The sequence below is a fragment of the Pseudopodoces humilis genome, chromosome 2 (assembly GCF_049639895.1).
Source record: "Pseudopodoces humilis isolate 2021_Gansu_Grassland_sample_001 chromosome 2, ASM4963989v1, whole genome shotgun sequence".
Classification (NCBI taxonomy): domain Eukaryota; kingdom Metazoa; phylum Chordata; class Aves; order Passeriformes; family Paridae; genus Pseudopodoces; species Pseudopodoces humilis.
Window position 1 is genome coordinate 8,418,376 of NC_142201.1, and position 20,932 is coordinate 8,439,307.

Here is a 20,932-nt window from a genome sequence, read left to right on the forward strand (position 1 = left end):
CTAAAACATGTGAAAAGATACATTTCAAGCTATCAACTACAACAACCTCCCACCCAGCAATGCCTCCATCACCTCCTGCTAACCAGCCTCAGGCCAACACAGAAGCTGTGGTGGGGACACAGTGTCCTCCCAGCCGGCGGAGGTTCTGGGAAAGCAAAGGGAAGTGCCATGAGGAGGTGGGAGACTGCAGGGTAGACTGTGACATCTCGTGGAAGAGGAGCACTTGTTCACTATTAATAACAGCAATCTCTTTAAAAGAAAGGGTTATCAAAATGATGTTGACTATGAGCAAGTTACTCGTTTGTCATCACCACGAGCACAGAGGAGGTGCCAGATGAAAGGTCCACAGGGTACCTGGCTCTGAAATCCTGTGTCAGACAATGAAGTGAACTCCACAGGCCTCCAACCTTTGCAAGACCTGGCACACAAGAGCTGCAGGGAAAGGGCAGGCCAAGGGAAGTGAATGCTTTGGGGATGTGGGGTAGCACTACTCAGCTGCTTGGAGGGGATTTTGCACATCCCAAAACAGGACTCTGGGAAAAGGCTTTACACCTTTGGTGTGACTTTGGAGAACCCTTTCCAACACAAAATGGACACAAAATGTGGTCCAGAGAGTACTGGTGAAGTGAGATGAATTAGCCTCATCAAGATAAACACAGCAATTTGGAAATCTCTGGACAAACGAGCAGCATAGGATGATCTTTTTTCAGTCATGTTGCTAGGAGACATCACCGTAGTCAATCATAAAACCATCAACTGCTGCTACTCAGGAATTTTTTTAAATGTATAAGAAGAGTATACTGAATACTGTATACTGAAGAGTAATTCAGTGAAGCTAAAATTGCTTATGGGACCCTGTCAGTTTTGACAAAAACAAGCAACAAAACCTAGACTGGTGAAGATTTCTCAGGTTCCAGATGAAATTTGTGAACCATAAAGTGTAACACCAAGTTTGGTGTCACCAGTATACAAAAAAATCAAGAGAGCAGCTCAAACCCACACCCTATGACATCCCATAACAGAAATATACTGGTCTAATTTGCAAGAATCCCTAAGAATTTAGTAGTAAGTAAATTAAGTCAATGTTAAGTACTTAAGACCTAGAGATCGGCATATAATATAGAGAATTTCAAAGGATTTTGAAGCTTGAGGAAGATAAAGACTGCAAGCTTAGTCTAATATTCAAAGCTGCCTAATGCCCTGCAATGGAGGCAACACAAGTTCAAATCCTTGCTCCAGGGCTGTGGGTGAAGGTCAGGGTTGAGAGCAAGACTTCCTCAGGGGCTAAGGGTATGCTGACAGCTTGGCACTGGGATCAGGATTTTGTGAACCAGTTTCAGGAAGTCAGTGCTGGGTTATGCAGAACAGTAAATGCTGAAATCTGAAAGCAATTTGCAGAGCAAAAACCTCCTTTTTTAAACATTCCTGCCAATAGAGAAGATGGTAGTGTTTTCATGGATCCAAGCTGCCTGTGTGGAAACGCTGCAAGGTAATGAGGGTTGAAGCACAATTAGGCAAGAACAGGGAAATTAAGCTACAAGTAACACTTCAAAAGTTACAAAAAAATGACTGAAGAAAAAATAATATTAAAAATTATTTTTGAAGCTACATTTCTTCTAGGGAATCTGCACAATAAAAATATAAACTGTTATGCACTTTGCTAAAGGAGCATGTGAAAGATTTTAGGGGCAGCAGAAAAAGGAGGTGTCATTATTCAGCACTTTTATTAAACAAAATGAAAAAAACAGCAAGCTAAGAGGAGAAAACCCAACTCACCCAGAAACAGAAAAAAAAAATTGAAACATGTAGCTTTTCATGATTACATGTATATTATACCTTCACCCACCCATAAGGAAAAACCTGTGGTTAGAATACAATCATGAACAGAAAAGCAGACACAACAAAAGCATAAGGAAAAAAATAAAATAGTAATTCTAATAGTAAATGACAATAACATTATTTGTGCCGAAAGAGTTTAGGAGTACTAGCTGGGGAAAATGTTTGAGCTGGTCCCATTGCCCTTGCTTTTCTTTGACGACTATTTTTCATATTAAGTCCTGGCAAGAAGTGCTGCCTGCAGTGGTTTTAATCGTGTGAACAACCCACATGAGGTGGCTGTATTCAGAGTGGTAATGAAAAGGCCAGAGGTGATACCAGACTGTGCCTCACTATGTGTCACAGCAGCCTCACACCTGCCTCTGGTCCCAAACCAGTCCATCCCCTCAGCTCTTTGTCCAGCACTGAAACACTGCCTGGCCTGGGTGCGAGCAGAGCAGCAAGGTCAGGGGAGGAAAGCAGAGAAGCCTGGCTTCCAGAGACACCTATGTACAGATGCGTGTCACCAAACAACTCGAGTCCCTGGGCACAGCAAAGAGCGGCTGCTGCGCCACTGCCAGCGGCAAGAGCTGAGTGAGAAAATAAAGAAAAATCAAATTGGGAGCCTCTGACCCATGGAATTGATCCAAGGTCTGTTGTGTGGGAAAACACATCCCACACCATAGGAAAGGCCAGGGAAACAGTCTGGTACAGATTATTCCTTATGCAGAGATCTCATTGCTGGCATTATCAAAATGAATTTTTTAAATACTTGTTCCCTTCTTGCTTTAAGCTCCTCAGCTAACCCTGGGAGCCACACAGTTATGTACAGTGCTTCCAAGTGGAGAAGGAAACAGCAGGGCACACTGAAAATTGTCATTTTGATTCTTAGGCTTTGTTTCTAAAGGGGAAAACAGCACAGCAGTCAGTGTGTCTTTATTGCATGATACACGGAGAGAGGACAGGCAAAGAGGACAAAGCTCTAACATTACAGCAAACATTTGCAGAGATCTAAATGGGAATCAAGTCCTGTATAATATGCTGTATAATACATGTAGATACATAGATATCTATATCTATCTATAGATAGACAGATATGGTCAAGAGAGTATAAGCAAGATCTTTCTTGCACTGACTTGTTACTTAGCATTCAATAACTCACTGCCAAATGAAAAATACAATTACCGAGATACCCCCACAGAAGTAAAGTGCACTTCAACTTTCTGGCAAAATTCAAAGTTCAATTACCCTGTAGCAAATCAATCAAATGTGTGCACAGCAAGCAATGAAAAAGTACAGATGTCACCTCAGTGCTTTCGGCTGAACATGGTTTTCCTTCTTTTTAAAAATCAGCAAGTGGCACTAGGAGACATTTACAAAGCTCACATTATGCAGAAAATAAAAAGAAATCTACGAGTGTGATTTAGAGCAGCCCAGTACAGAGCTCTGGGCACGAGGAACAATAAATAATGAACATTCATCACTGGTAACCCGCACAATGATCTGATTTTTACAGACACTGAGATTCATGACACCAGTTCAGCATCGCATTCCCCACGTTCCCATAGCCAGGCCTGCAGGCAAAGCCATGCACTAAACCATGTGCACATGCCAGCCCCTGCTGATGGATGTGTTGCACGACACAAGCGTCTGTGTGCACAGCAAGCTCCAGCTAACCCAGGGCAGAGCATCCTGTTTGGATGGTGCTGGCTTGGGATACACAAATGAAAGCTTCCCAAGGGGAGCACGGGGCTGCACTGTGCACTGACAGCTTGGAAAGTCACTGCCCTTTGCTGCTTCAAGTACCTTTCTTCGCCCTTTTGTTATGAGCAGCACAAAACTGCACTTGAGTTCACTGCTCTGAGGCACAAACCTCATTCTGGGCTTCTCCAGCCTCTTCCACAGACCCTGCCCTGGTGAGCAATCCCAGGGATACTTTTATCCTGATTACCAGAGAGGGAAGGGATGACACCCACTTTGTGCTGCCTGGAATGGAGACCTTCAGTTTTCAGCAGGGATCAATACACAAGGCTGGGCTTGGTTTTGTTCTCTGTTAATTCATCCTTCCTAGAGCTGACATGAAATTTCGTAATCACTTCTGAGTGGCTGAGGGGAACTTTGAAATTTAGTCCTCCAACTTCAACATTTTTTGCTAGCTTCCCTTCCCTCAGCCTGTGACTTACTTAGCTATGGCTACAATGAATCACAGAATATTCTGAGCTGGAAGGGACCGTCAAGTCCAACTCATAAGTGAACAGCCCATACAGGTATTGAACCCACAACCTTGGTGTTATGAACACCAGACTGAGCAAATGAGCTCATCTCAGTGTTAAAGGCTTTTTTTTTTTTAAATAGGAAACAATACAAATCCACAACTCTGATAAAAATTGAGCCTGAATTTTAAAATAGACTTGCTTACCCATGAACAAAATATCTGTATTTTATATCATCAAAACAATCAGTTCATAAAACTGATTAAGTCCACAGAACAACGAAAATTAAAAGATCATTTAAATACACAAATTTAATACTCACTGCAGTTGTGTAAAATTGGTATTTTGAAATATTAGAGGCATCTTAAAAATTTTTATTTAGCATATTGAAAAACAAATGTTACAAAAATGTTCTATAAACATAGGCAAAAATGTTTAAATAGGATAATTTAATGTAAACCAAACCCCTTTAAAATATACAATACTGTAATCAGAAGTTATTTACATACAGTGAAGAGAGAACAACCTTCACTATGTTAATATCATCTAAGCAAATCATTAATTTCCATAATTTCTTAAAACACTGCCACCTTTAAGTTCATTTTAGTAGCTAAATAATTTCAATCCCAATACAAGATGAAATTCAATGTTACATTCAGAAGTGGGAAAGGCAGTTTCCTGACTATTCATGTCATCAGTCAAGACAGCACTGCATTCAGAGTTGCAAAACCTTAGAGAGGTACAACTATAAATTTATATTTATTGCATGACAATGCAATTACAGGATAGATAAAACAACAAGAAAAAAAAAGCTGTAAAAAACCCCAGTACAAATAAAATTTTATTTTTCAATCAGGTTAGAAAAGCCAACCACAAGACTAAGCTATTTTCCCACATTTCACAAAACAGAACAAACAATTTGTAAGTTGACATTATTCCAACATAGAGAAAACTATTCTTATTTTAGAGGAAATGCATTTGCATGACTGTCCCACACTGGTTTCATTTAAATGTTAAATTTATTCACCAAGACATAAATTTATAGCCCACAATGGCTTTCATACTCCTGTACTCATGGAAAAGGCATTGTTCAATTAATTCAACTCATGATCACTCAGCTTTTGGTTATGACTTTTTTTGGAATGGCAAGCATCAATTTTGGATTGCACGTAAAAGTATCTACAGGACACAGTAACAGGATAAAGCAACATACTCAACTTAGGAGCCAGAAACAAACCCTTTAAAAGTGGTAGTAGAACACAGAGTAAAGAAAACACAGAAAAAAGGGAAAAGCCAGCTCATCTCTGAACTACTAAAGCAGACTGCCCACGTTCAGGGGATGATGACAGCTGCTTAATGTGACATGGGTGAACTCCATGCATTTCTTACAGTTAAGTCCTATATCCTGACAAGGAAGTTACTGCTAAAATTACTATCTGTGCTGGTAGGCACAGGAGGTGCCAATATGGCACAGACACTGAAGTACCAGCTCTTTCTGAGGTGGTTCCTGCATGCTGGGAAGAGGCACTTTGTTCTGGTGAATCCGCCTAAAGCAGTGTATTTATTAACTCTTGCTTGGTATGAAAGGAGCTTTAATTTCCATAGGTGGCAATTCAGGATTCACAAGAGCTAAAACCACTTCAAAAGAAAAGGTCTGACAGTACACAAACAAAACCCAGGCAGTTTTTACTACAAGTGTCCAAAACATACTGTGCTTATCTTAATATATCTATTATATATTAATAGAAGTTACAGTTTTGGCAGTGGAGTCAGGAGTTTGGCCAGGAGTTCATCTCTAATACAACTTGCCTTAGCAGCTGAAGATCCCCAGCAGGCAACAAAGGCAACCTGCTCTTTGACAAAAATGAGAACTCCTGACACTGCTTGTCAATATGTTAGATCATATTCTTATTGAAGTGTGCATTTACACACCCATCTATAACCATCCATTTCCTTCTAGTCTCCTTCCATAAAAATCCCTTGGAACAGTTAGGCCAAGGCCCCATGAGAAGGACATTAAGAGCAATTTCAAACAGATGGCACTGGCATTTCATTTGGGGTGTTTGAAACAAGACAGTTCGGGCTTCTGTTGTAAGAAAGCCAACATAATTCAGTTCTTCAGGGCTCAACACATTTCAATTGGTGTTAATTGATTAGTAGAACACAGAACAGTACTAAGCTAATGCCACGCTACTTGGTGTGGGAAGAAAGAAAGCAAACTTAATACTCAGAAATTAAAGCGAGCAATTAACTTTTAAATCAACCTGTGAAAGAATAATCACCACACCAGAATTTGTACCATGTAAACCAAGTGGATAAAATTCTGTACAAGCCTCTATGTAACTTTCATCCATCTCTTTAGCCTCAAAAAGTTACTCCACGCTAATACTTGGGGTTATGCCCGCGTGTTCTTAGAATTCCTTGTTGGAATGGATAAGCAATAAATTTATTTGCTTTTGAAAAAGGATATTTGTATTCTATGCAAAGAATTTCCACAGGCACCAGTACAAGGTGCACACAAGGTACAGTCAATAGGCAAGGGAGTATCAGAACTTGAGGAAGGGATTTATAGCTGGCGAAACCTTGAGGAAGGTGTTCATAGCTGGGGAAAAAAGGAAATCACAGACACTGAATTTCTTTCCTTTTTCCCCCTTTAAAAAGGAAATTAATGTCTTTGGGTGTATGTGCTTATAGATTACATCCTGGTCCCAGTGAAAATCACAGGAAGTCCATGATCAGGATTTTATCTACTCTTGAGTACTTCACTATTACTGTTGCATGAACTTTCAGGTTCTGAAGTTAACATATGCACACTTGTCACCCCTAAAATACAAAAGTAAAAAACCTGATAGGAAAACAGAAACGGCAGAACACAGACAAAAACTTACACCATTAAATTCACCAATTAGTGTCTTGAATTGTCAGCTTCTAAGCATTTACAGAACTTTGAGCTGTAATAGCATAAGCTTTAGAATACATCTCTCCTGCTAGGACTCTGGAATTATTGCTCTTACACCAGCATTCTCTACACGAGATCCTGGTTTGAACACAAAGGCTCCCAGCCTCCTGAGGGCCAGGAGAGGGTGCAGCATGTAACAAAAACCCAAGTGAGAAAAAGGAACCAACCAGACAAGAGGCAATACTGCAAAATCAGTCCTCTCTAGTGTAAATAACTATTAAAATGTTGCTTAAGAATTCCCTATTGCAGGGAATTCTGACAGTCTACAGTAAGAAAGGGGAGGGGGATCCCACAAATCTTGTGGGGAATGTGGACAGTGTTTGGAATAAAACAAGTGACATCCTTCAAAACAGAGGTACTTTTGGGAAGTATAACAGAGCACCACATCTGTATCTGCACTACACTCTTAATACAGATTCCTTATCTTTTAAGACATTCAATAGGGGAAAAAAAAAATCCCAAACCCAAAGAATGAGCAAACCTAAAAAAGGTGAAATTCATTGTATACAAGTCTGTTAAATTACAGAAATGCATAATAAGCCAAGATAAAGTGCTACAAAATGATTAGCGATTTTTAAAAGGTCCATGGCATTCTTATTGTTTTACTTTGTACTGGTGACAATGGGGGTTAGTGCGATGGCACTGGCTGAACTGGAATTCACAATGTCTTCGTATTGTGGGGGTGGATCTAAATGTTGTTCAGTTTCGCTTCTTCTCACAGTGATTTCCCCAGTGGCTTCCTCATAGGAAGGAGGAGGATCACAGTTTGAGAGCCTTGTGGATATTGAGTCTGACCGTGCATCCGAATAGCTCAGACCTCCTGGAGAGAGCCCACTGACTTCATACATTTCCTCCTGTGGGGAATGAACAATGCTGAGAGGCGGCGGGAGGGGCCCTCTGCCATCAGCACCATCGCCCAGCGCTCCGTGGGCTCCCCTGTGCACGTACACCGACTGCCTACGCATTTTCTTTTTAAACAGGCATCTCCAGATGACAAAAATGACAATGAGGATAATAAAAAGGCCAATGATTAATGGAAATGCAAGGTAAAATGAATACCAGCTATGTCCTGTGTTACTTTCTCCCTGGAGTCCATTTTTGTAGACTTTCCAGAACTCCTTCTAGAAGAGCAAGACACAATATGTCAGAAACTATAACACAGTTAATAAAAAACAAGCAATGTCAGCAAATTGTTTTAAAGAATGAGGAAAAAGAAAAGGCATTTCAAATACTGATGGTTAAAATAAGAACTGGCATGGATAAGCACACACAAACTTTCAATTTTTCTTTTCACGTGATTAGTGATACAAAAGGGATTTGCTTTTGCAAACAAACTCCTCACCACTTTTAACATTCTTATATCTACACTCAGTGTTTACAAACATGCAGCAGAAAAAGAACTAAGCAATAATACACTCAGGAAAGAAAAAAACCCAACCACAAAACAAACTACGAAAACAAAAATCTCAAAAGCCCCTGCCTAATCAGCATGCACATCAGCCATCTGGTGGATCATAATCTGTTAGCACCAAGGTATAAGTTTAGGGTTTTTTTAAAAATTGCAATAATACACTAGTACAATTTGACATAGAAACACTGGTTCACAATGACAGATCATTTTGGCAAAGTACAACTATGCTGCACTGTTTTATCGTAATTTAGATATGCCCCACCCTCTGGCTCATATAGCAATTGCTGTCAGCTTATTTTGAGTTGATCCAGATCCTCTGTTAACAGTTAAAAATAGCTCCATAACTATGAGACTATTACACGGGTTATTATATTTTAGAAACCATAAGAGCATAGCTACAGATAAATGGAACATAAAGTGAAAATATGAACAAGCAAAAACAAAGATGAAGGGGGACACCAATATTTGTAAGTCCTCTTTGCTGTATTAATATGAGCAAGTGGGAGCACAAATATCATGTTACCCTCTGATTTATTCTGCAGTGAATGCTATGAAGAAACAGCACAAAAGAAAAGCATATTCTGTCTCAAAAGAGTAGCCATCCTCACCTGTAAAGTCTCTCCTACTATGAAACACTTCCACTGAGTTTTATAGTCATAATTTAGTATATTTTAGTATACTGTAATATAATTTAAAATCCAACCCCTAAAAAGCTGTAATTAATGACACCCCAGCCCATGCCAGAATCTCTGAACTCTAGTTTTCTTTAAAAGTGCACAGACCCCCTCATCCTCCTGCCAGCGTCACCTTACTTTTAAATGACAGCACACATTTCATGCAACTATTTATAAAATAGTCATCAGGTAGAACTGAAAATGTAATTGCTCAGTTGCTAGTAAATGATGTATTTAGGTTGCAGGCTGACTTTGTGCACAGACAAATCAGATCCATCATGTTTTTTTAGTTCAGGCCTGCTGCCACATGATGAGCATTAAACAGAAAATGCCACTGACTGACCCCAGAGGCAGCCTGAGTCCAGAAGCAGCACAATCCCTCTAGCATGGAGGTCAGGCTTCCTTGTGCAAAGGCAGGACCAGGACACCATGGGTAAAACACACACTATCAACATTTCTGGATCAGAATTTACTCAGGTTAAGAGCAACAAAACAAGTACATGAAACAATTGACTCTCCTGTAAATTTTGTTTTCCAAAGATAAATTCAGTTGTTCTTAGATCTGTGTGCAAATTCAAATTCAACTCCTACACCAATCCAGGATCTGACATTTTCCCTAAATTTTAAGGCTTGACACCACAAGCAGGTTGTCACAATGCCTCTCTTTCATGTGAACCCAGGTCCAAAACATCTAAGCTGTGTTGGGTGGCATTGGCTTCAAACAAAGCAAGAGAGACTGGAAAAATGGACTCTAAACACTTGTCTACAAGGGCCCTCCTTGACATGTGTTTCACAGTGAACTTCAAACCAACCACTATGAGTTTAGAAAAATGTATTTTCAGAGAACTAACAAAAGTAGCTGAAAAATGCCATTAGCTGCACAACTGAGGGCTTTTGGGATCTCTGCATGAGTAAATCTGGCAGAACCAAACATCTCACCCTCTCCTCACCAGACTACCAGGCAATTAAGCATACCTATAACTTTTGCATTTGGTTAGGATACAGCTAACTAGATTACTTAGTGGAATAAATAATATACTGTTAACTAAAAAAAGCAGGAAAGGATTAATTAGGATTGTGAAATGCTGCTGGTATGTGCTGGAACCGAACTTCACACATCATTGTTCTGCGGCCTCAATGGCAGCAAAGAAATAAAATTGTTCAATTTTTGTTTTTAAGACCAAAGATTTACTAAAAGTCATTGAATATACTGTGCAAGGATATGTCATTTTAAAGACTCTCTGCAGGAGAAAGGTAGTTTTGAAGAAAAAGAAGAAATCAGACTTCTCCCCTATAACAATCTATTTTGTGTTGCAGACTGCAGAGGAAATGCATCTCCTGCAATAGAAGGGTAGCAAGTAGTGACTGGTATTTAAATGTTGTTTCTATGTTACTTCTAGGTCAGATCTATGTGCTGTAGAAAATGTCTCTGTATCTTCAGAAAGCTGAAACAGCAAGATCTCTCCTTGGCACTCTGCTACTCGGCAATGCAGCAGAAAATCTGTCCCGTTCTCCCAGAGTGGCAGGCACTTAGTGCAGAACAGGGTGTGTTGCTTTGGGAATGTTTGACTTGGTGATGTGACCAGACAGATGCATAAAGAACTTAAAGAGTTTAAACTGCCATAAGGATGAAAGTAGTTTAATGTCCTCTTGCATTTACATTCAAGGCAAAGAAAATTCAAGACAGTGGAATACAGTTCTGCACACAGATGAAAAACACTAAGAAAGAAACACTTGCTTAGTCATTAAAAAATAGATAAATCTTTAAATGTTCTTCTTCATGGGAAAAGAAAAAAACAACCAACTAAAAAAGCTCCACCAAACCCCACAAAAAGTAACCTTGTTGCCATATTAGATCCCGGGTTCCCAGCTTGCATTTTTGCAAGTCAGCTCTCCAAGAGAAGCACAAAGATGTTTAGCTCCAGAATGCCACAATTGACAGGAACTGCAGGAAATTCATCCTTCAGGTCTAAGTTGCACATCTGCCAAGCTCTCCCTCTGCTCTGCCACCCCACAGCTACACTGCAAAGTAAAGGGATGGTGCAGGAGGAGTACAAGACATCTGGTCAGAGTCAAATCCTCCCCAACAAAGCCACAGACAACTTAGATGAGTTTGTACAATGTGAGGATTTGTACAGCTGCTGTTTGTAAAAAACCTGCTGTTTGAAAAAGACCAAGAGGGGGAAGACTGAAAATTTACAAAGTATCTGTAAAACTCACACAGAAAGTTAAAGAGTAATTTATAAACTGGAAAACTCACAGCACAAACGTACCTCCCACAATTGCTGCTATCTTTAACAACAGGAAGGACTTTCCGCATGACAAAATTACTAACTTGTGATTAATGAAAAGGGCACTTCAGTAATCATTTATCACTGAGTGCTGTACAACTGGGAATACCAGGTGTAAAAGCCTTATAAGGCTGAAAAACTTAAGCAGGCCACAGAATCAGATAACTGCAATGGAAAAGACTTGGAAAACATCTAACATATATTCCTGCCAAGAGCTATTTTTATGAATGTACCTTAGTGCTTTGGCAAATCCAGTTTGAAATAATGAAAAGGAATTCTCAAAGGCATCCCAGAGACAGTTACAGCAAAATTTTCCAGAATTCAGTTTCCCTTTCATTTGGAATACTCCTCAGAACAGAGTCAGTATCAGTCAGCTGGATCTGAATGCTGAATAAAATAAGGGATCCACAAGGAAGTCAAGACTCACACTCTCTTGAGAATTTCAGGGAAACGCCTTTACCACATTTGGCAGCATCGTCATCCTCAAACGATTCTTTGTCAATTTCCTGACTTGCTTTAAAGGTGGACTGATAATAAGCCAGTCAGAAGACTGCTTGGTATTGGCCAGGCAGAGGGTGAGAACAGAGTAAGAGGGTGAGAACAGAGTATTAAGGGGAAGTAAGTGCACCTGCTACACTCTTCCCTTCCAGTCTGCCCCAATTTCAAGTAGCAGGAAAAGATTCACATCTCTTATGAGTATTTATCCAGCATCCATAATTACACACAGAGAGACACTGGAAGTCTTACTTGATCATATAATTTTAGATCTGGTGCTGACAAGTTTTGAGTTGCTCACTAATCTTTTTAGCAGTAGTTTGTTTTGTTTGAATAAAGCAACAAAGAGAACTTGGCAATTTTTGCAATATTTAAAATTCACTGAAAATTTGCAACAGGAATGAAAATATTTGACTTTCAGCTTTTAAAAACTTCATGCAGTTTAATTTAAAAAAATGAGTTAATGGAAAGTAAATAATGTCAGCGCTACAGTCACACTCGGATACTTCATACAGCAACCTTTGAATAAATCTTTGAGCCTCACCTCTGACATCTGACCAGTGACCACACGCAGTGCTGCCTGCAGGCTACAGGCACCACCAATAAACAGCTTTACAAGATCACACCTAGGGCTCACCTTATCTGTTAACTTCTCTCTGACAGTAATCATTAGAGACTGCTGAAAGAGTTCAAACACAAGCAGGCAGGGACCCTCTCCTAGATTTCACATATTTGTACCTCAAGAACTTCCATTAGCCAAAGTTGGTTCCTTTTAATTAATGGTTCCAGACTGATTCATCTTCCCTTCATTTACATCACTGTTCTCTGAACCTATACAAGCTTTCAGGATCTGAGACATCCTGTGGCAAAGCAGTACACAGCTCCATTAGCTGTGATGAGGAGAGACTTCTGTTTGCTTTGAACTTGCACCTTTCCAGTTTCCTTTGAGGCCCTCTTAACTCTGCTATCAGAAGGATGGCAAGTGACTGACCTCAGCTCAGCCCTTATCTCACAGGCATCATCACATATTCCCTGATTCAATTATTTTATGATCTATTGTTGTTACACAAGTCCGTTCATATCTTTGATCAATTGCCACACTTCTCTGGTCCTTCCTCACCTACTAATTTGCTTTTAAAGCGATAGGGAGATGAGAGCTGTACATACTCAAGATGTGGGTAAGCTCTTTATTTTGATCCCTGTTTCTTTATTTCAGATTCTTAGAACTCAAGAGTTTTTTGTTTTGGCTTTGTTTGACTGCTCAGCATTAAACTGAAGTCTTCACAGATTGAAATCCAGCTCTTGTTCCTGAATTCTGTTTGGAGCCAATCATATATTATAATGAATGTTCAAATTTCTCCACATGCATTACATTTGTCAACACAGAATTTCATATTCTATTTTACCCACGAATTTCTGCAAATTCTTCCCTGTTGGCTCTAGCCTAACATAAGAGTTTTATCTTTATAACTAACTTTATAGTTTTAAATAATAATTCTGAATCTGTCAAAATTCCCAAGCCTGTCTTGGAAATATTGAATGGCATGTATGCACACTTGACATAAACAACGCTAATTAGAAACTCATGCACCAAAAATAACTTGAGGGAACTGCTCAATATTCTTTTAATGTTACAAATCTGCAGGTTGCAGACCTGCCCAGAAGACTGCAGAAAAACAAAGAAGCAAGTGGAAGAGAGAAAAAATACAAAGACAGAGATTAGAACAAAAAGTTATCACAAAATAAATAAGCTACAAGCTCTTATTTGAATTCCAATCTATCTATACTATGAAAGTTATGATCCTGCATTTCTCTGAATATACTATATCATGTTCCCAGTTTACTGCATCCATTCCCTTCCCCTGGGACACAGATGTTAAGTACTACTAAGTGGCTGTGTGGATGGATACTGCTGGGGGACAATGCACTAAATAAAGCCCAAGTAAATGAGGCTGGTCAGGCACCACTGCACATTAGCAGAGCCTGGCCCATTAGCAACTCCCCACAGCAGAATACAGCAGCCAGGGAAAAATGATACAGTAGTGGAAATGGATAAAAGGTCAGGACCTTATTGGAAGCTCCTTCACCACTTGTGGCAGTAAAGAAATGTAATTATTTATATTTATATTTTACTACTTCCCAAATAAATACTAATTACCACAGCATAAAATGTTTCTAAATGGGAGAAAGAAGCTGAGACACAACATGTTTAGGTTATGCTTTCTCTAGTGACTGGAACAAAAAGCAGAAGTGATATTGGGTTAGAATTTTAAACAAGCTGTCTCATTGCACACATTATTTTGAATTACACAATGAGCTATCATTAGGAATAGTCACACCAAGTCAAGCTTGGGAGGTAAAAAACACATGTGTGCAGGCACTTCATAGCTTCAGAAAGAAGCAGCTTTGAAAAGACACCACATGTCCTACAACTTCATTTTAAAAAATCCAAAAATTCTCATGCCAGCCTTATCCATCTCCCCAGCTATGTGTGAGATACACATCAGTAACAACAAAAAGATGCCAAGAGCTTAAAATGCCCAGTATGCCTTAATACACTGTTATTTTTTGATGTAGAGCTCAGCCATTGAAGAGTGGAATGTGTCATCTGTGTAAATTTTGGAAGAAATCTGAAAGGTTCCCTGTGCTGCCACTAAATCACTGGACTCGCCAGTAAAATTTCCCTGTGCAAAAACCAAATCTAAAAATCTAATGCAATGTTGGAAAACACACAAGCACTCAGCACACCCCAAAGTTTAGTGTAAATACACCCTACCCATCTTTACATACACCACAAAACATACCGTTTTTTCCTCATTTTCAAATGCTTCTCTTGCTTCTTCATAGCTACAGATTTCTTCTCTGCATTCATGTTCTATGTCACCTTGCTTTATTTCTTCCAGAAACGTGTTGGCTCTTGGGTATCTTTTTAAGACAGAGTTGGCTTTGTCCTCTGTTAAGAACACTGAATAAGAAGAGGAGAGTCAATAAAGGTAAACTTCTAAAATAGACACCCAAAACCTCATGCTAGAATTGCTCCAAGAAGATAGGCCTTTGAGTAAAAGTTTTTTCAAAGTCTTCCCCTTTATTTGATATGATAAAAGGCCTTTCCTAGTTTTGCTCACTGTGGTAAGCAGCTGGGCCTACAATTTCAGCAGTTATTGCTAAAATATTATAAATGCACAGACTCCACAGCATCATAGTCATGTGTGGTGAAACAAGACTGAAGCTGGTGCCCAAGAAGAGTCTTTGGAAGAGACAGACATGCTCAGCTGAAGCTGACACAGAACAAACAAATCCTGCTTGTCAACATCAAAAATGATATTTGCAACTGCCTGAGGGCATCACACCAGAATGTTCTGAAGTTTTTGATATAAATATTCATGACTATTACCCAGAGTCACAAGCAGCAGACAGCTGCATTTATCCATGTTTAAGTCTGTAAGTTTTCTTAAGCAACTTTGAAGCAGACTTGGTCCCCTCATTCCAGAACCCTCAACAATGAAATGGGTGCTGTTTTGAGGGTGTGGGGGGGAAGTAGCCTCTTTCTATTTTTTTTAACCATACAGAAAACCTCACCTTGCTTCATGAATCAAATGAATCAATCTTAAAATGCAACCAGTGTTCTGACACAGGTATTCTTTATTTGCTTCCCTTAGTTTGCTGTCCAAGAAAGAGAGCTGGAAGCAATCTCTTTCCTTCTGATGTTCCAGTTTTCCATCAAACTCACTGACCTAATGATTTTTACATATGCAGTAACTGGGAACACTCTGAAATCCATCAGGCTGAATTATCCAGGAGGTACATCTGCAGTGCATGATGCAGGAATTCTCCAGGTATTTCAGGTCAGGAAGCAGAAACATCAAGCCAGTGCTACGCTGTTCTTGGGCTCCGAGTGCCAGCAAGAGGGGATAATGATTCAATGCACTGCCACACTAATGCATTTGTAGCACTTTCTTGGCCTACACAATCATTTGTGCATTGCTTCATTTGCAGTTACTCTGAAAGGTTTTTTTTTTCCCTTAATCATCTGATTTTTTTATGTTATAAAAGGAGGGCAGCAAAGAAACTGTTTTTGCATCACAAAAATTACCAGGCCATGAGGATGCTAGGGGTTCAGTGCATCCAGTTCTGCAACTGCACCTACTGCAAATTTGGTTTTCTTCAGCACCACAGGTGAACCCATGGACATCTCCTATTTTATAAGTTCATTGACTAAGTAACATAGACATTAATATTCAGAAGTCTCTTCAAAAAGCAAAGAATAAAAGACAGCTGTTTTCCAATTCCCACACAATTGACCTCACTTCCCTCTAGGCCTGAATAATTTGGTTTCTTTCAGCCTCATGCCTCAGTGATCACCTCAAGGTGATGAGCTGAAGGATCCATCCATATCAGGAATGCAGCGCACAGGCATGCCTAGGGATGGACTGCAAGTGCTTTTCCTACTTTCCCCACCTCCTTGAAGGCATTCCTGAAGGGAACAAGTGTCAGGCCAGACTCTTCTAAGAGTGCCCATATGTAGAGGCACTGAAGGGTAGATAATGCACTGTAAATTAAGTTTCCCTCCCTTCAGCAGATAAAACTTAGAGAATTTCATTTCACCACTGGAATCCATCCCCAAAAAGAGCAATGAGAGAAATGATGACAGCTTTGTATCAGATGCAGAGGGAAAAGAAACATGGGAAAATGCAGGTAGCTGAAAATACCCTGATTTACAGATTCGGGCTCTCAGAAACAAGATACAAATATTTGTTTCTGCATGTACTTTCCAATTTCCAAAGAGAATGAATGTTTAAAAGCTGGTATGTAAAGAAATAATATATTTGATACATATTGGTATGAGGTTTTAGGTAATACTTTAGTTTTCCAAAAGGAGATAATGATACATTTATGAAATGCATTGATGAAGAACAGCAAAGTGTTAATTCAGTTCAAGAATAGACAATATATTACTACAATATATAATATTATATTATATATAATATATATTATATATTATTATATATAATATAACCCCCCAAAGTTTTCCTTTAACAATTCATATTCAGGTCAGTCTTCTCTCACAATACAGTATACAAAATGCACATACTATAGAGACAATAAAAGCCTGCTGAGGAAAATAACCTGCATCCCATATTAGTTATGAATGTATCAGATAAATAACAATCTCTGGCTAGTCCAGATCAGGAATGCCTTTTAACCCTGCAAGGCTGGAAATAAAAATGAAGTATATTAACCTGTTTGTTTGGACGTGACAATTTTAATGCTTTGCACAATACTAGTGACTTCAAATACTATAGCGAAGTCAATAAAAATGTATCAAGGAAATAAAAACCTGCAATTGAAATACAGGGATTTAATGAGAATCAGGCACTGCCTGATGAATCTTATAAGAAAAGCTAATGGAACTGTATTGTAGAACCCACTCTGACTTCTTAGTATCCCAGGACCATAATGACGTAGATATTCAGATATAATTGGATAGAAGTGTGCAAAAAGCCCACTTGGGTTGGTTGTCCATCTAGCTAAGCCACAGCATGGCTAAATTCACAGCAAGTGTTACTGTGGAGCTGAACATAATCGGGGAAGACTTGAATGTGGTAAGAATAAAGGAATGAAGCAAGATAAGTCACTTTTTCACTTTGTTAAGGAGATTAACTAGCAAATAGATAAGTCAAAATTATTATTTTGGTGTTATATAAGACACAAATCATCCAAAGTCTCTTCTACTTCCTCAATTTTTGTAGGATATGGATGAAGTTATACAACTACCACATTTATTGTATTTGAATACATCATTTCTTCAGACAAGCTTGTGCTCTGTATGTAACTGTAGTAATTGGCTTTTACCAAGTTTTTCTGTATCAGAAAGCTTCCAAAGACTTAGTTGCACTTACTATTATTGAAGAGAACAATATAGTCAGATCAATTTATTACACATCCTCTGGAAAGTCTGCCTGCTATCCTAGTCATGAATGGATACTCTAGCAAGGTGAAATTCAATCAGAATTGGAGCCAGGCACTGACACAAGAGGATAAATATTTTGCAGCCTGCCAGCTGAAGCTGTCACAGGGAAAGGAAACAGGCTTTAGGTCTGTAGTGACAGAGGGATCAGGGAGCAGCAGCATAGGAAAAGTATTCTGAGACACTGAAGTGCCACCAAAGCAAAGCCCAGGGCAGCCTGGACACCAAAACCAGCTCTACTGAGACCATTATTGAGCTTCCTTTTTTGACTCCTTACCAATATCTAAGCATGCTAAAATCACTACTAAATGGTAAAAAAACCAAAACATTTTAGCTCTAAATTTGAAGCTTCTGCTGCTATTAAATCTTTCTGTAGATCATCTTAATAAATCCATTTCGTTTGGCTAGGGCTGGAAGGAGAAAAATGATTTGTGCTTTTATTTATAAACTTTAAAAAGTGACTTCTGCTCTGAGAATCACGAGTTACATAGACAAAGTCAAAACCAGTTAAAACTGAAGTACTCAAGGCTGGAAATTCATCTCTGTGGTCTCCATTCTGCAGCCAGCTTTCAAAGGCCCGCAATAAGTCTGTGATGATTTTTATGGTCTGCAAATAACAGCTCTGTAAGAACAGTTGCATGACTCCAGCTCAGTGTGGGCAAAGACCTGCATCATCTTTAACATCAAAGTCAGTTCAATGCCAGAGGGCATCTTCTGTGCAAAGAGACTGGGATTATGAGCAGTTTTCGGGTGTGTTACTGTCCATTTCACAGGAAATACAGAATGCACACTCAGTAGGTTAAACTTACCACTATCCATGGTGATTGTTGTCAAGGCAGGGAACTTGCAAATTTCAAGTCTGTGAACAAAAGACGAAATATCCTGATGAGTTTGCAAATTATAATCAATTTGGACAGGTTTCTCTTGATTCCCAAATACTGGTGCAAATACATCAGTATTAGAAACTCCAGGATCAAAATGAACCCCTCTTTAGAGTTATACCAGTACTGCATGGCAGCTGATTTCAGGAGTAAAGGAACACTATCCAAGGAAAAGATAATCTTTGAAATAGTGAATGCTTTAACATTTTTCAAGGCTTTTCAAACTCAGAGTATCAAAAATGTTAATATGAAATAAGAGGATGTGTATAATTTCAAACAAAATGCAACCTGTTTTGCCTAATTGAACTTTAAAGGTATTACATTCTCCACTATAATTCCTTATACCTTAACTAACATTTAAATTCACTCTGCAGAGATCATCAAGTCAACTCATTCTCTTTAGTCTATAGATCAGATTTTTTGAAATCAGAATGAACACATGGAAATTCATTCAGAGTGAGGTACTGATTAAAACAGGATGGCTGCATAAAGTTCAAGGGCAGAACAAGACCTGCGATTTGGCAAAGGAACTTGCACTACAAGACCTCACATGTTCTTTGTACCTCATCTTGGAAAGAGAACAGACAGGAGATGCTCTCAGTTAAGAAAGTGCCTGAAGGTCATTGCACCCACCAGGCAGAGAGCCAATAAGAACTGCATCTGGAGAAAGCAAGAATAGTGCAGCTCTTGGAGTCTTTTTTGGCATGGGAAAAGTCAGGAAAATAAAAGCTTTCAACAAAGTAAGAGAAGGGTGCAACTGCCTAAGTCAGTAGAACATCAGGAGGTTAAAAGTCTTTTTATTAATAATTTACCTACTCTGAAGGGTTAGCACCAGTCTTCAGAGACCAGGTTATACATCAACATATCACACCACACAGATGTCCTCACTTTCCATAAATCCAAACCCAAAATAACCAAAACTTTCGGTAAAAAAGGTCGGCCACAGCTGCTGTAATAAGCAAAGAGGGAAAGTTAATGTTCCCAGCCTGGCCTGCCCAGCACCGTAACTCATCATGCAAGAGCAGACTGCAGCACTTGCAGTTCTGAGGTGAATGGTGCTCCATGAAGACATCCCAGCCTGCTAACAAAACTGTAGGAGTGGCACTACAAGATGTGGGATGAAGGAACAACTGATTTTAAAGCAAATTCATCAAATCTCTGTAAAGGCAGCAGCAAATAAATATTAATAAAGAGCAGACATTAAGGCACTCTGAAATCTCACCACCATAGTGTTTAGCTTGGTGTTACTAAGTATTGTAGGTTGACAGAAGCAGAGGGCTTACTTTTTTTTCAGAATATATATAAAACCTCTTTCAATAGCCAGAATTTTTCTTGACAGACTACTTTATGCCAAAACAAATTACCTTTGCCCTTTGCTTCTTGAATAAAAATAAAGTTAGTGTCATTTAATGGTTAATCACATTGTCACAACCCAAATATCTGTGATGAAGAAACTGCTAAATTTACTAAAATAAACAAGTAATGAAAGATTTAGCTGGTGGTCTATTTTTTTCATCTGTTGCATAATTATTTTCTTTTGCCATTTATTACCCACCAGTTTCAGACAGCTGGTTTAGCAACAACCCCCCAAATAAACACACATCAATAGAAGAGGCAGCACCCAGGAGTGCTCCCTTGCTCTGTTGTGGTAGCAATGCAGTGAATTAAACATACATTTCCTCTTGAATGGGGTCATTCTTTTTGCAATAAATTTCAGTTAGTCTTTAACATTTCACCCTTTTAACAAAACTCGATTGTGAATTTCTGCAACATTCAAAATAAAACAACAACAAGACAGAACACAAGAATCCACATCCATGAGTCACAATCCTTTGACGGCTCTGCCTACTTGGAACTGTGTTGGGAAAAGGGGGACTTTGCCTCCCCCCTGCTTCAGGATGTTTTCCACCAGGAGCAGAGCAAGTCACTGCCTCTGCCTTGGCATCTGGCACTCAGCATATCATGTTCTCTGGGAATGAACACCAGAACACTGACACACAGGTTGGGAAACTGGGGAAAACACAAAGAGAAGAAAAAAGAAAACAGAAAAGGTAGAATATATTTTAATTTCTTCAAACAAAATTGTATTAGGGGCTAGTGACAAAATAAAGAGTTGCTGAAGTGGCTGCAGAACACAAATAATGTTTCATTTTACCACCTTCATTACAAAAGGACACAGTATGCCCTTCTCTAGGAAATATCAAATACAGCTTTTCAGTTAGTGG

The 20,932-nt window shown here is 39.1% G+C and overlaps 1 protein-coding gene across 5 annotated transcripts in view; it reads right to left on the minus strand.

Annotated features, from left to right (window-relative positions):
- PRRG1 (proline rich and Gla domain 1) overlaps window positions 1–20,932 on the minus strand; it is a 54,303-nt gene that overhangs the window by 19,057 nt on the left and 14,314 nt on the right. For 3 of the 5 annotated variants that reach the window (XM_014252343.2, XM_088051765.1, XM_014252335.2), the window contains exons 2-4: window positions 18,636–18,685; window positions 14,663–14,823; window positions 4,382–8,108 (exon numbers count right to left, since the gene is read on the minus strand). In XM_014252343.2, coding sequence (XP_014107818.1) covers window positions 7,590–8,108; window positions 14,663–14,823; window positions 18,636–18,645 — 690 coding nt within the window. In that variant the 5' untranslated portion in view covers window positions 18,646–18,685 and the 3' untranslated portion in view covers window positions 4,382–7,589. Of the gene's footprint in view, window positions 1–4,381; window positions 8,109–14,662; window positions 14,824–18,635; window positions 18,686–20,932 lie in introns of those variants that run through there. The other 2 variants (XM_088051767.1, XM_088051766.1) reach the window with 1 other exon arrangement.